This window comes from Arachis ipaensis, chromosome B02 (genome assembly GCF_000816755.2).
Source record: "Arachis ipaensis cultivar K30076 chromosome B02, Araip1.1, whole genome shotgun sequence".
Classification (NCBI taxonomy): Eukaryota; Viridiplantae; Streptophyta; class Magnoliopsida; order Fabales; family Fabaceae; genus Arachis; species Arachis ipaensis.
In genome coordinates, this window is record NC_029786.2 from 84,998,746 (window position 1) to 85,014,829 (window position 16,084).

General features: G+C 32.0%; 2 protein-coding genes across 2 annotated transcripts in view; both read left to right on the top strand.

Annotated features, from left to right (window-relative positions):
* Positions 5,921 to 7,087, top strand: LOC107627524. Its single transcript, XM_016330354.1, has one exon. It carries the CDS (start codon positions 5,921 to 5,923, stop codon positions 7,085 to 7,087), a length of 1,167 nt encoding a protein of 388 aa, XP_016185840.1.
* Positions 10,130 to 16,084, top strand: part of LOC107625569 (transcription factor MYB3R-5) — a 93,888-nt gene continuing 87,933 nt past the window's right edge. Inside the window, exons 1-3 of the mRNA XM_016328243.2 lie at positions 10,130 to 10,315; positions 10,550 to 10,601; positions 10,874 to 10,912. Coding sequence (XP_016183729.1) covers positions 10,269 to 10,315; positions 10,550 to 10,601; positions 10,874 to 10,912 — 138 coding nt within the window. The 5' untranslated portion in view covers positions 10,130 to 10,268. The remainder of the gene's footprint in view (positions 10,316 to 10,549; positions 10,602 to 10,873; positions 10,913 to 16,084) is intronic.

Below are 16,084 nucleotides of genomic sequence, written 5' to 3' on the forward strand. Positions count from 1 at the left end.
CTACATCTGGGGCGTCGGTGAGATACATTCTACTTCTGAAATTACTGAGATGATGACTGGGATCTGATGTGCCATCGTACGGAGTCATGTCAGGGGTTTGAAGTCTTTTGGAATTTTGGCTTTCATGATCTCTTTGATGAATGGGTCCTGGTCCTTGCGGGGGCTGTCTTCATGGTTGGATCAAGTAGTTTTAGCTTTGAGATTGGCCTCAAGCTTTAGGAGCTTGTCTTCTAATTCTCGGCGTCGCCTAGCTTCCCTTCGTAGGTCTCTCTCGGCTTCCCGTTGATATTCGACTTCTTTTTCGAGTTGTTTTAGTCGATCTTGAAGTGCCTCCATGACTCCCGTGCTTGGGGAATTCTTCTCTTTGTTAGGCTGAGAAGTATCGTCTAGTGTGACCTCCGCGTTCTTATGCGGTGTTCTGTTTTCCAAATCAGAATTGTGGTCGTTGTCAAGGTTGTCCGCCATGATGATAGGATGACTTCCAGGTCCCCGACAATGGCGCCAATGTTCCGAGGGTTACCTGAAACTGTAGGTCGATCTCGGACGAGATCTTCTGTACTGATCGGCGCTGATGTGTCCGACTTGTGGGTGATACTGATCCTTCGTCACCGAAGGGTGGTGGTACCTGCAAGGGACTCCGATGCTTAAGTTAGCAAGGGTATTAAGCAGATTTTTAGTAGAATCAGAGTATGAGTTATACCTGGGTGCTCCAGTGTATTTATAATGTTTGTAGAGTGATCTTTCTGGGGATAAGATAGTTATCTTATCTTATCTTTGAGTGAAGTCATCTTTATCTTTAAGGGAACTACCCTTATCCTTCTAGGCTTGGGCTGCCTTTTGTTTTGGGTCGTGTTCCTCTATTTGGGCCTGCTTCGGGCCTCTATTCTCGATTTGGCCGACCTCTTTGAGAAAAGATCGGGATTTCCAGACCTGAACAGGTCGGTCGCTTTGTCTTCAAGCAGCACGGGTCGTACATCTCGACCCAGGATATGAACATCTGCCATGATTGAGTGTAGACTTCTAGGTTCCCGGCAATGGCGCAAATGTTCTGAGGGTTACCTGAAACTAGGTTATTTTTTGGCCTAAACGTGAGAGCTAGGCTCCTTTTGGGGTAGCATCCAATGTCTTCTGATGTCAAGGTGCCACCATCCGAGTTCCTTGTGAGGAGGTGAGGGGGTGGTACCTATAAGGTACTCTGATACTTAAGTTAGCAAAGGTTTTAGGCAAGTTTTTAGTAGATTAGGTTCGAAGAATACCTGAGAGGGTCAAGGTATTTATAAGTGTAGATGTAGAGTCAATAACCATCTTTTAGAGTAGTTCCATCTTTGATAGTGGATAACTGTTCACTTTTGTTAGGGAGATTGTTGAGATCTCCTTTCTAGATTACTAGGAGATATCTTAGGAGTTAGTTACTTATTTAGATAAGTACGGCTATACCCTTATCGTCATGTTCGACTTTATATGGTCGGATAAATAATAATGAAGATCTGAATATTGATATATGTAGAGTGTTGATTGGGCTTTACTCATTTTAGGTCTAATAATTAAGTTGTGGGTCAGAATATGAACAATTACAATTAATTTAAAATTTTGTTTTGAATACAAAAAATTTATTATAATATAATAATAAAATTTGTTACATCAGTATAATTTATTTTTTTCCGTAAACATTGCTTATGGGTATCTCTTATTACATCTAGCCTTAGAAGAGTATACAAGTTTTTATTGATACATCGAAAAAAACCATTTGTAACATTGTAACTAATTAATGGATTATTTCCAAATTATTATTAGTAGTTTAAAAGAAACAACTAATTGGTAATTTGTACGATAGTTAAACATTTTTATTAGCGGTAGATGAGATAACTTGTGAGCTATGACTTATGCGAATATATGAGAAATGATATTAATTAAATTATTTTTATTGTCTTTAATATTTTGGTTAATTTTAGCTAAATATGTGAAAATATTTTAAGAATATTTCATTAAGTTTAAATCAAAAGGGATGGGTTGCAATTTTGGTTCAAGGATTAGGATAAATTGTACTGTATTCTCTAAATAAAATAATTATCGTTTGACCAATTTTAGGCTTATTTTTATGAACTATATGCTATATGAATATATTTATAAATAATTAAATATAATTTTTTAAATAATAAAAATATTAATAATTTAAATTGAACCAAACTCTTAAAAATAGAATGTTTCAAATAATAGGAAAGATAGACAATTTTAAATAATAAGAAAGATAAACAGTCCATTTTAAATAATAGAAATAATAGACTTTCTATTTAAAATAAATACGTTAACACATTTACTTTGAAAACACATAAATACATCTTTTTTCTAACTACCCATTATAAACTATGGAAGTAAAAGTAAGTAAATGGAAGAAGCAAATGTATTAATAATGGGTAGTTAGAAAAAAGGTGTAATTACGTGCTTTCAAAATAAACGTGTTAACGTGCTTATTTTAAATGGACGTTCATCTTTGCTATTATTTAAAATGGATTGTTTATCTTTTCTATTATTTGAAATATTTTATTTTTAATAGTTTGGTCCAATTTAAATTATTAATATTTTTTATTAGGAGATTGAGCTTGACAAGATGGTGGTCCAAAGCTCCCGAAGTGCTTCTAAGATAGCGGTTGGGAAACTTCCAAAAAACTTTAATGTCGAGAGAAAATACAAGGAACCAATTTATACTTTTTAATTCGAAAATTTCTTATTTTTTGGAGGGTTTAGTTTTTAGGTTTATAATTTAAGATTTAGAGTTATATGTATTTTAGTAGAATGTATCTAATTTGGATTAAAAAGTTACTAAAGGGATATTATAAATGAAGAAGAGCTGTTAAATACCGTGTATGATGGTATTTGCAGTACGAATTGATTTGATTTTGATAAATTTAGTTTGGGCTCCTGCAAATAGGTCCAGAATAAAGTGGCATGAAATCGACTTGAAAAAGACAAATATAAAAAGGTGTATTATATGGTGTAAAAATGAAATTGTTTCTACATGTATAGAAGAATAGTTATTAATGTATTAGTAGTTTACGCTGATAGCTCTTAGATGGAGAAGAATTAACTAGAGTATACAATTGTTGATTTATTTGACCCACAAAAAAAAAGAGAATGTGTGATATTGTATCTGTGCCATAGAGACAACTTATTAGGTTTTTTTATTTTAATAAATTGAATAAATATTTTATTTATTAAAATAAATAATTTAAAAAATTATTACCACGTAGACGAGATATATGTATTTATAAATATAAAAATATATTTTATAAAAATAATAAAAAATATTAATAATTTAAATTAGACCAAACTCTTAAAAATAGAATATTTCAATTAATATGGAAGGTGGACAATCTTAACCGTACTATTTCCATCCACTGACGTTTTTTATTAGAATTTACACTAAATCAATTCAAATAATAACAAGACGGGATTCGAACCCCCAATACTTGCTTAAGCAAACTAGTGAGCTAACTACTAGACCAAGTTCATTAATTAGTTAGTTAAAACCGCCTATTTCTTATGTTATTTTGAAACTGCTCATCTTTTCTAATATTTTATTTTTAAGAGTTTGATTTAATTTAAATTATTAATATTTTTTATTATTTTCAAAAATTATATTTTTATATTTACAAATACACATATCTCGTTTACACTATAAACAAGATAATTTTTTATGTATCTCGTTTACAGTGAGGAGATATATGAAAATTGAAAAAATACACATATCTCGATACGCGTAAAATTATCTCGTTTACAGTATAAACAAGATAAGAAATGCTGATATATTTTCCTAATAATTTTTAAAATTATTTATTTCAGAAAATAAAATATTTATTTAATTTATTAAAATAAAAAATTCCCACATATTATTTGATTTATTATTAATAAATATGTTTAAATTAAATCAAACTCTTAAAAATAAAATATTAGAAAAGATGAGCAGTTTCAAAATAACAGAAGAAATAGGCGGTTTTAACTAACTAATTAATGAACTTGGTCTAGTGGTTAGCTCACTAGTTTGCTTAAGCAAGTGTTGGGGGTTCGAATCCCGCCTTGTTATTATTTGAATTGATTTAGTGTAAATTCTAATAAAAAACGTCAGTGGATGGAAGTAGTACGGTTAAGATCGTCCACCTTCCATATTAATTGAAATGTTCTATTTTTAAGAGTTTGGTCTAATTTAAATTATTAATATTTTTTATTATTTTTATAAAATATATTTTTATATTTATAAATACATATATCTCGTCTACATGGTAATAATTTTTTAAATTATTTATTTTAATAAATAAATATTTATTCAATTTATTAAAATAAAAAAACCTAATAAGTTGTCTCTATGGCACAGATACAATGTCACACACTCTCTTTCTTTTTGTGGGTCAAATGAATCAACAATTGTGTACTCTAATTAATTCTTCTCCATCCAAAAACCATCAGCGTGAACTACTAATGCATTGACATCTATCCTTCTACACATGTAGAAACAATTTCATTTCTACACCATAGAATGCACCATATAAAAATTGCATATATTGAGCGAGATACCGCTTTAAAGATGCTTCCTACTTAATAGGGGTGTGCATGGCCTGGTCCGGTCCGAAGATCCGGTCTGGTCTCGAACATTTTAAGGGCTAATTTTGTGTGATTTTATCGGGTCTATGGTTGGGTAAAGGCATGGTTCTGAAAACCGAACCGGACTGGCCGGTTCAACCAGAAAAATGGAGAACCGGTCACCTAGCCGGTCCGGGTAAGGTCAGAAACCTCCTGACAAAAAACCAGTAAAAAAATCGGTCGAACCGACGGTTAATCAGTGAACCGGGAGAACCGTCTGATTTTTTGGCGGTTTTTTGGTTTGAAATCTGAGAGGCTAAACGACGTCGTTTTGCCAAATTTTTAAAAAAAAAAAAAAGAAAGGAGAAAACGGCAAAACGCATAACCCTAATAATCACAATCAGTTTCCAGTTTCCAGAAACCATTCACCCACCAAGCTCCAGATTCTAGAAATCACCCAAGCAAGCAGTTCACCCACAGCCATCCACAGCAGCGACAACGTTGAGAGCCGCAACCACCACCGCATCCTGCTTCTCGCCGAGCCCGCCTCCTCATTCGCCGTCGCCGAACGTCGCCGATACCGCGTCCTCACTCGCCGCCGGTAAGACTCTGTTCTTGATTTATTTGCTGCCTTTTGAGTTCTGATTATGATTTATGAGTGATGGAGTTGTTCAGTTAACAAGTCTGAAGCAACAACCAAAAAGGCCAATCAACAGGGGTGATGAGAGAGTTGAGTTAGCCAAGTGAAGTTAGCTAGTGCTGTTAGTAAACACAATTAGTTAGGCATTACTGTTAGAGTTAGCTTTTGTAATTGCAGCACGTGTTAGAAGTTAGTTATGACAGCTGGATTTACCCTTGTATATATAGTTAAGTCTCAAGCCAAAATGCTGAGCCAGAAGATTCACAGTTAACAAAACCAAATCAATACAGATTCAGTTTTTCTCTTCTTCTCTCTGCTTTCTCTGTTTCTGCACTCTCAATCTTCCCTCTCCCTTTCCTCTTCTTCTTGATTGAGTCTGGTACCTCTACATGGTATCAGAGCTCAGATCTGTTATCACAATGGCAGAAGAAAACCTAGTAACCGAGCATTCAACAAATTTGTCGCATGCAGCTCCAAATTTCACCTCCTCACCGATTTTCATGAAACTTGATGATGATAACTTCCTACAATGGAAAGATCAAGCTGAGTCTACAATTGAAGGCAACGATCTGCTTCACCACATTACAGGTGAAAGAATAAAATTTTTACTTTGTCAATTTTGTTGATGCTTACAGCAAATTTACTTGGTTATATCTTATTAAAACTCGCTCTCAACTCAAATCTGTTTTCAAGTATTTCCAACAAATGGTTGAACTGCAATTAAACTCTACAATCAAAATATTTCAATCTGACAATGCGGCTGAATATGTGAGCCTAGCTAAAGATTTACAGGTGCAAGGGATCATGCACAGGTTCTCCTGTCCACACGAACATCAGCAGAATGGCAGTGCAGAGAGGAAACATAGGCATGTTGTGGAGAAAGCCTTAGCTATCCTGGCTGGAGCTGGCATGCCAATGCAGTATTGGGGGGAGGCCTTTGTCATGGCAATACACCTAATAAACAGGTTGCCTACTCCAGTCTTGAAAGATCAGTCACCCTTTGAGAAACTATTTGGAAAGAAGTGTGACTACTCCAGGTTGAAAACCTTTGGCTGTTTATGCTTTCCGCATTTGCGACCCTACAACAGACACAAACTTGAGTTTAGATCAGCAGCCTGTGTGTTTTTAGGCTACAGTGCAGTTCACAAGGGCTACAGATGCCTTACTCCACAAGGCAAAATAATTGTTTCCAGCAATGTAATTTTTGATGAGTCTCAATTTCCCTTCAAAACTGGAACCTTCATATCCTCCCCTAACCCAGAAAAAGCTCCATCCCATATTCATTTGTCTCCAACCATTCCACTTATCAAAAGATGTCCAACCCAGCTCCCACAACCTTCCTTGTCAAATACCTCAAACCAACTCAATCAGTCACAAACATCAGCAGCTATACAGCCTCAATTATCCTCACACTCTTTACCTACACAAGCAGCCTCAGCAACACCCTCTATCTCTAATACCTCTAGTCATTCTGCTTCCACCTTCCCTGCACCCTCAGCTCCCTCTGACACACCAATCCCAGTCCCTATTTCTGACCTAGCTAAACAGGTGGTTCAAGTTAGTCATGTCCCTGGTACAATACAACTAGCTGATGTGTTGACAAAGTCCTTGCCAAGTGCTACGTTTCTAGAATTCAGATCTAAGCTAATGGTGGAAGACTTGAAGAAGCTCAATGTTGCTGGACTCAATCAAGAAGAGTCAAGGGAGGAAGCAGTCAAGGAGCATCCTGAAAACTCAAAAAGGAATAATGAAGCAACAGCAGAGAGACCAATCAGTAGGGGTCATGATGGAGTTGTTCAGTTAACAAGTCTGAAGCAACAACCAAAAAGGCCAATCAGCAGGGGTGATGAGAGAGTTGAGTTAGCCAAGTAAAGTTAGCTAGTGCTGTTAGTAAACACAATTAGTTAGGCATTACTGTTAGAGTTAGCTTTTGTAATTGCAGCACGTGTTAGAAGTTAGTTATGACAGCTGGATTTACCCTTGTATATATAGTTAAGTCTCAAGCCAAAATGCTGAGCCAGAAGATTCACAGTTAACAAAACCAAATCAATACAGATTCAGTTTTTCTCTCCTTCTCTCTGCTTTCTCTGTTTCTGCACTCTCAATCTTCCCTCTCCCTTTCCTCTTCTTCTTGATTGAGTCTGGTACCTCTACAATGAGCTCGCTTGCTTCTGAGGTTCTATGCTTGAATTTGTTTGCGATTTTGCTGCCTTCTGATTTTTGTTTTTTTTTTTTACTGATTTCGATTTATTTGCTGCCTTCTTGATTTTGATTTTCTGATCTCACCTCCTTCTGAATCTGAGGTTCTGTGGTTGATTTTCTGATCTCGCCTCCTTCATCAGTGAATTTATTTTATATTGCTTCATGATTTTTGTTTGCTGCTTCTGATTTTTGTTTGCTGCTTCATGATTTTTATTTTTGATTTATTTGCTGAGGTTATTTGTTCATCAGTGAATTTGTTTTTGATTGCTTCATGATTTTTGTTTGCTGCTTCTGATTTTTGTTTGCTGCTTCATGAATTTGATTTTCTGAGTGTTTACTGGCTTCATTATTTGTTTGTTTGCTGGCTTCATGATTCTGAGGTTATTTGTTCATAAATTTGTTTGCTGGCTTCATGAATTTGTTTGCTGCTTCATGAAATCCTCTGAGACTGCTAATTACAAGGTGATAATACTCATTCACATTGCATTCAAATTCTCCTTTTGTCTGGTTTACTAATCACTTATGATACTGTTTAAAACAGAGAGCTACTGAACTAGAAGACATCATAAGTAGGAAAAATTCGACGATCTCAAAATTAAAGAAGGATTTGGTGGTTCTAGAACAAAAGGTATGATACAAGATATTGTCATTTTGAGATGATAATGAATAAGGACACACATAATTTTTTTAAGAAGTGGCCACATAACTGGTTTTTTTTTTCACTATTGAGTGTAGGTTATGCAGCTTACTAGAGAACGCCGAGCCTCCTTCACTGCCTTTTATTTAATATTTAATTAAACCGGTTGAACTCCGATTGAACTTTGGTCGAACCAGTGAACCATTGAACCAGTGACCTCACTGGTTTATTGACCGGTCCGGTTCTCGCAACCTTGGGTAAAGGTCTCAAAAATAGATCCGATCATTATTTTGGGTCGAGTCCGAGCCATAGTTCAGGTCACCCGAACTCGGTTCGGTGGTCTGGTCATCATACACAATTAATATTTTGTGTTATTAGTGATGGATGATGGATATTCTTATATAGAATTTAAGTATTGTAAATCTTAATATTTTGTGTTATTAGTTATTATAAGACTATAAGTTAATGTTTTATGTTTAAAATGTATAAGATTTTAGACTAATGCATAATATTGTGTTATTTGTATTGATTTAAATATTTGGTGTTATTAGACAATATTAGTATTGATTATGGTTATCCTTTAATTTCAAAGAAGAGTTGCTTCTTATTATATTTTTCTAAGTGAATTTTACCATGTCAAATAGTAGTTGGAGTCTTGGAAATTTGGATATTTTCACATGGTAGCTTCTAAAAAGGTATCAAGGTAATATAATGTTAACGGTCTGATTTTTACCCAGTTTTTACCCGATATAATCGTGATCCGAAAATGTATAGATTTCATCGGGTTTAGGATCGAATTTGGGTCTAATAAATAGGATCGATATATATTTCGAGACAAATCTAAATCACATCAAATTCAGTTTCACCCAACCCATGCACACCTCTACTACCTAAGATGATATACCTTTTGCTCCAATATTTACGTTACTTAAACCAATATTTTCGCTTCTGCTTCATCCACCATTAATCACTCTTGATTTGATTACTTTTTGTCTGAGACCAATCAAACCGCATTGAATTTAATTGGATTAGTTTTGTTTGTTTTTTTTTAGTTTTAAAATTATAAGAAAACTAAACCATCTTAGTCATATTTAGTGTAATAAAAATTAAATTTGTATAATATTCTTTTCAGCCAATAGTATACCATAAAATACTAAATTATTTAAAAGTATAAAATTCAATATCATTATCTTCAATCATACAACATGATTTGTAAGATAATTCAAAATTTAACAAAATTAATTTCATATTTTAAACACAATGAATCAAAAATAAAAATGAAAAATTTGTTCTTGATCATTTCTAATAGGGTTTGAGACTAAGAGACATATATGTGATACGTTAAAGCTTATAATGAGATTTATGATAAAATTATAATAACAAGAATAGAATAAAAATTATACTTTTAATTTGATTTCTTTCTATTTGTGTTGTAGAACTGATAATTGAACCAATCCAATTAAAAACAATAAATTTTAAATTTCAAATTTTTAGTATTTAATTTTCATTTTGTTTTCTTTGGTTTATCGATTTAGTTTGGTTTAGTTCAATTTTAAATATTTCTAAATGTGTATTTTGGTATTTCTCCAAGATCGTGGAAATATTTTCCAAAATGGTGCAATGGTTGAATCCTATTTGTTGCATAGGATCCTTTACTAGAGAGAGTTGGCATAATTATTGTGTAACTTAAACCTATAGAATTTTTTTTAAATTTAAATTAATCTAATTCGAAGTATAATTTAATCTAAAATATTTTATGTACTTTTTTTTAGTCGAACTGGTAACCTCTTAGATAAGTATGGAGAGACTATGTCATTTGATCTATAATTTATTAGCCTCTTAAATAATCATTTACGTGGTTAATATAAAAGATAATTATTTTTATTAATGTGATATTATATGATTAAATGCTAGTGTAAAATAATTTTACACAATCCATCAAAATTAAATTCAAACTAAAAAGGGTTAATTCATTACGAATAATCAATAAATCCATAATCCCTAGAAATTACTAAAAACGGGTTTACCATTTAAGACGGGCAAAAACAAAACGGAAGACGCAAGTATCTGTAATTGAATTTTAATTTAAAAGTTGAATTTTGAAATCAAAACTTCTGTTTTTGTTCAACGGGCAACAAGGAGTTTTCGAAACTGCTCCTTCTTTTTCTTTTTTTGTTCTCTCTTTCTTTCCGTCAATCTCTTGCGAGCTCCACTATGTCCCAAGGGATAGGTAGCCAGGCATCGGCTTCATCCCCTCATCGGTATTCATGTGCTTTTTTTCATTGCTTTTTGTCAATCAATGATATTGTACCTTGATAACGGTGTCGTTTTGTGTCGATATATGGTGTGCCTGCTTGATTTTGCTTAATGTTTGCATTTAGCAATAGCAGCTGATTTTTTGTTCTTGCTACGGATATCTGCTTTGTTCCATTTTGGATCTTTCTTGTGATCTTCAATAATTAATTTTCACCGCTTGAATATTGTGTTACACACAGGAGAACCACCGGTCCTGTAAGGCGAGCAAATGGTGGTTGGACAGCAGAGGAGGTTAGTAATTGCACTTGGAGATAGTTGTTGTTATTTTTATTTATTGTCTTTAATGTTTTGGTGATACATATTCTTACTGTTTTAAGAAGTTGATTAATAGTGAATTCATATTAGTTGATTTAGTGCTTCTTAGTATACATCTTTATATGCTAAAAATGCCAATGTATTTATTGTTCTGTAACATTTCAAATTGAGACCAAGATATTTTCTTGTCATTTTTACCACTTGACTTTTCATGTAATCACAACATAGTGCTCTTCAAACTCCTGCAGGATGAGACATTAAGAAATGCTGTTGCAGCCTTTATGGTAGTAAACAATATTTGTTTCCAATTTGTTCTGTGAAGGAGAATTATTATGAAGTTGAACCACAGGAATTTGTCTATGCGAATCATAAGAAATAATATTTTCTGTACCACTTGCTTACTGAAAGAATTATGCTCAATTTCATGACACCAATTTAAAATGTGAATGCAGCCGAGTTTTTCCCTGATAGATCAGATGTTCAATGTCTGCACAGATGGCAAAAAGTTCTTAGTCCAGAACTTGTTAAAGCACCTTGGACTAGGGAGTGACGCAACATTGCTAATGTTTCATTTTGGAATTCCAAGAATTTTTCATGGAAAAAAAAGTATGGAATGTACTGGTTTCAATATTTGTAAGTTGGGATTGAATTTTAAGACGGGTAAGGAAAGGGTTTTAGAAAATAAATTTTTTTTCCTTCAATCTTTTTTGGATAGGGATGATGTCATTTTTTTAATAATTTAGAGATTTGAACAGTAAAATCTACAATTATTTTCCTTCAGTTATCTTCTCTAATCTATTATTAAATGCCTTCATTTTTCTTATTTAAATTTTTTTAACCTTTCTTCAACCATAGCACATCCTTGCACTCATGATATAAAGAGAAGCATGGTACGATGAATACTTTATTATTTGTATTTTAATTGCTGAATTTAGTGTTCTCTCTATTTCATAAGTAAAGATCCAACTCGATTTTTATTTATTTTCTTTATTTATTTTCACCAAGGTTCTTTTATCCCAAAAAAAATAGAATTTCGACTTTTAACCTTTTTATTTTAGAATAATACGATTTTTTTGTTAAAAAAATTTGTTAAATAGTAACGAAAATTAATTTTGAACTCCCACAAATTATTAGTAAGTTTGTTTTCGAAAATTTTTTTCATCGGTGGTGGTTAAGTGGAGAAAGACCATTGCTAAAAATGATATCGCAAAAAAAAAATTGCAATATGAAGACCTTTTAAAAGAAAAAATAGCATCAAATAAGAAATAAAAAAGATAATATTAATGTTGATGATATTTGGTGATGATGACGATAGAGGAGATAATGATAGTGATAAAATATAGATACATAATAGAAATAGTAGAGATAAAAGTGATAACGATGAGAATAAAAGTGGTGGTAGTAGTGGTCATAGTTGGTTGTACTGTTGAAAAAAACTTTAGGGGTTTAAAACCCTAACAAATTACAAATAAAACTCTTACAAAATTAATTTTCATTACTATTTAACAGATTTTGTAATAGAGGGATCGAAGTGTCCTTTTTTTGAACAAATGCGAGGTTGGGTTTTTATTTTTATTTCTTATCAACTCAATTTCTTTTATAGTTACATATTTATTTCATAGTTTGATTTAATATATTTTTTATTAAAAATTCTTAATTTGATGAGAAATTAGGTAATTAAAAATAAAAATGGAAATTAGAATCAAAATATTTTTGTTTTTATTTTTTTATTATATTATAAAAAATAAATTAAAATTATATTTTACAATATTATTTATTGGTATGTAACATTAAAACTATAACAACGTAAAAAGATTCGTTATAATAGTTATATATTTAGATATTTAAATGACACAGAAAAAAACAATTATTTTAGTAAGTCTTCAACTATTATATAAGTTAACACAACGAAGGGTTATACAAGATTGAGAGTTGTGATAAAAATACATAGTGATAATTGATTGCGACCGAGTAAAGAGAAGGAGGGCCGGCAATGGGTAGCGCTAGCCTACCCTAGCGCGGGTTGAAAATTTCATTAAAACTCTACTCTATTCTACCTGCGGGATGAGAATCTTTCAACCCTAATCCTACCCGCACCCTAAAGTTCTAAACCTACCCTATTCTATCCATAGAAAGATCAATTTTTTTCAAAACAAATATAAAATTCAATCATTTCAAATTTCATACATATTAATAAAATAAAAAATAAAAACTAAATTTAAATTAAAATTAAAAACAATAAAATCTTAAAGAAATCCAACATAAAATTACAAATAGCATGATCATCAAGTTCTTAATAAAATTAAAATAACATAAACAAAGAATGCATCATCATCTTCAGACATTTCTTCTAATTCCAACTTCTTGCAACGTTACTCTTCCGCCAATTTAAAAAATGTATCATCATCTTCATTTGCAGTTTGATAATTAGGTTTTCTACCTCAAAATCAAATACAACAATTTTATTATATATAATTTTAACACAATTATAATTTCTAAACAAATTAAGAAATTAAAAACATAAATAACATCTTTTATGATATGCTGCCCAATAACAGATTTATAATGGTTGCACTTTGCCTTCCACTCTTTTCTCTCTTATATCTACTAAAGTATTGCTAATAAACACTTTTCAATGAAGATTTGTTGCTATTTTCAACTGAGGCAAACTCGTCCGGAACAAAATTAGCAGTTTCTTTAACAGGAGTTTTTTCTTGTTGTTCTTGAGCCACTACATCTATGTTTGTACTATCTTCTAAATTTAATTGCCTACACAATCAGAAAAATAAATAGTGAACATTAAAAATTCAAGCATGCTAAAAAATTATTAAGATAGAAAACATGCATAAAAACCGTAAAATAAACCTAAATTTATTGCCTACACAATCAATCAGTAAAACAGATAATGAATATTAATTGGGATAAAATCAATAAATCTTAGAGATCAAATTACAGAATAAACTGCCAAAAATGTAGAACAAACAAGCATACTGAAAAATTATCAAGAAAAGTACAGAGCAGCAGCATAGCACAACGTAATAAGGAGAGAAGGGCACGAAGTAGCGACATAGCGAGAAGAAGAGGGCACGAAGCACAACATAGCGAGGAGAAGATAGCACAAAGGAGGAAGGAGGAAGGACCGAAGGAGAGGTAGGCTTGCAACAATGGGGGAATGGCTTATGGCCGAATGGGTTTTATTTGAGAAGAAGCGACACTTTTACTTAGGTTTTAGGATTTCTGAATGATCAATCATATATGATTTTTATTTTTATTTTTATTTTATTTTTATTTTATGTTAACTTTATAAATATACAAATGTTCTAAATTACTAAATTTACTAACTAGTTTAGTGATTGCTCACTTATTACAAGTCATTACATGAGGGAAGTTGTGAGTTTAACTCTCACCTCCTTCACTATATTACTCAGACCGATCTTTACCCTATCCGAACAGGTTGGGCCGAGTTTGATATCCGCAGGTAGGGTATGTACTGCCAATTGTTAGAGAAGAGGATAATGTGATACAGAAAGAAGGGACAATGAACATAAAACTTAATAATCTTAAAAGAATATTTTATCAATTAGAATTATGCATGGATATAAAAAATCACTACAAGAATTTGACAAATTAGCGACAAATTTTTGCGAGAAATATTTTTTGTCACTAATCCGTCACTAACTTGCGAGGAATTAGCGATGCACTAACGACAAAATTAATCAGCGGTCACAAAATACCCGAACTTGAGAAAAACGACTGATTAGCGAGAGATTTACGAGTAAGTTTGTTTCTCACAGATTGACTTTTGTAGCTAAAAAAAGAGCGAGGAAAATTTCCTCGCTAATTTCTCACAAATTAATTAGCGAGTGACAATGTTCTAGCAAATCAGTCACTTAGGAGTTCAATCGAATAAAAGTAAAGTAGCGAGGGATATTATTGTCACTATTCCATCGCAAGTGTTTGATATACAATTAGCGAGAAACAATTCACACACTAGTTCGTCGCTAAATAAACTTTGTGTGAAAAACTCTAATTAGTGAGGAACAATGTCCCTAGCTAATCTATCACAAAGACTTGAAATGCATTCTGCGATGGACAAATTCCTAGCTAATTTGTCGCCAAAGTTTTTATTTTTAGCGAGCAATTCGTTTCTCGCTAATTTGTCGCATAATATTGTAAAATTAAAAATTAGGGTAGCGACAGAAACAGTCGTCGCTAACTCGTCGCAACGGATATATCATTCAACTAGGAAAGTGTTCCTTGCTAATTAGTCGCTAAAGTGGAAATACGGATATTGAGTGCCTATGACCTAAGTTGCAAGAAATTTGCGACCGTTTAACAACTGACACACTTCGTTCGCTAATTTCAAGTCGCTGATTAGCGGGCGAAATACATTTGTCGCTAAGTTGTCGCAAGTTTAATTTAGCTAGTGACTTGGCAACTGCAATCTTGTCACAAAGCAAAAGCTATATCCTACCTATTTTGTAGCAAATTACTCGCTAATCTCGTTGGAAATCCGTCGCAGAGTTATAACAAATCCAAAGTTGATCGAAAAAATTTTAGAAGTAACTGGTCGCAATTGAGTCACTAATCAAAAGCTTATTTAGTGAGGAATTAGCGACCGTTTAGCAACCGATATACTTTTCTCATTTATTTCATGTTGCTACTAATTTGTCAGAAAAAATGTTAGTCCTTATTCTGTTCTTATTTCATGTTGCTACTAATCACTAACCTCTATATAAATTCATGAAAAATTTAAAATAAATTTGTCAAACACGCTAATGTAATTTGTCACAATTTTGTCACTAATCTAAAGCAATTTTAAACGAGAGAATAATTAAGGAATTGGATCCTTTAAAGTTTGAATTTTACTTTAGAGAGTAAAGTGTGATCTTCTACCCTTGAATAGTTTCTCTTTCATATTTATTCTTGGTTCCACTTATGAAATTAATGGTGAGAGATCACACTTTACTCTCTAAAGTGTAATTCAAATTTTAGAGTATCCAAATCCAATTATTAAAGTACCAAAATTGTGACTAATAATTAACTAGCTAATTTTTAATAACTAATAATTTATAATATTCTAGCAAGATGTCAATTCTAAAACATTTCAAATAATTCAAATCAAAAGCTTTTTCTTAAATTTTTTTTCAATTAAACCACAAATTTGTTAATATATTATTATTGTTAAAAATTCTTCACTGATAAAAATTTTTACTACTTTTTTTTATACTGAACACGTACATTACACATTAACTTCACTTCTTATATAGGATGTTCTATGTAATTTCTTTCTCCCATGGATCTTATCATTTTTTTTTGTTTTTGATAAATTAGTTAGAAATGATTTCATTTATTCAAAAAATTTATTTTAAAATATTAAAATAAACTAAATTAAATTTCTTTTAAATTAACCTTATTTAATTAAGACTTTTAAATAATTTTTTAATAATTATTTATTA

Excerpts from the sequence above, each read along its gene's own strand:
- LOC107627524 (XM_016330354.1), top strand. The coding sequence starts at position 5,921 with ATGGTTGAACTGCAATTAAACTCTACAATCAAAATATTTCAATCTGAC.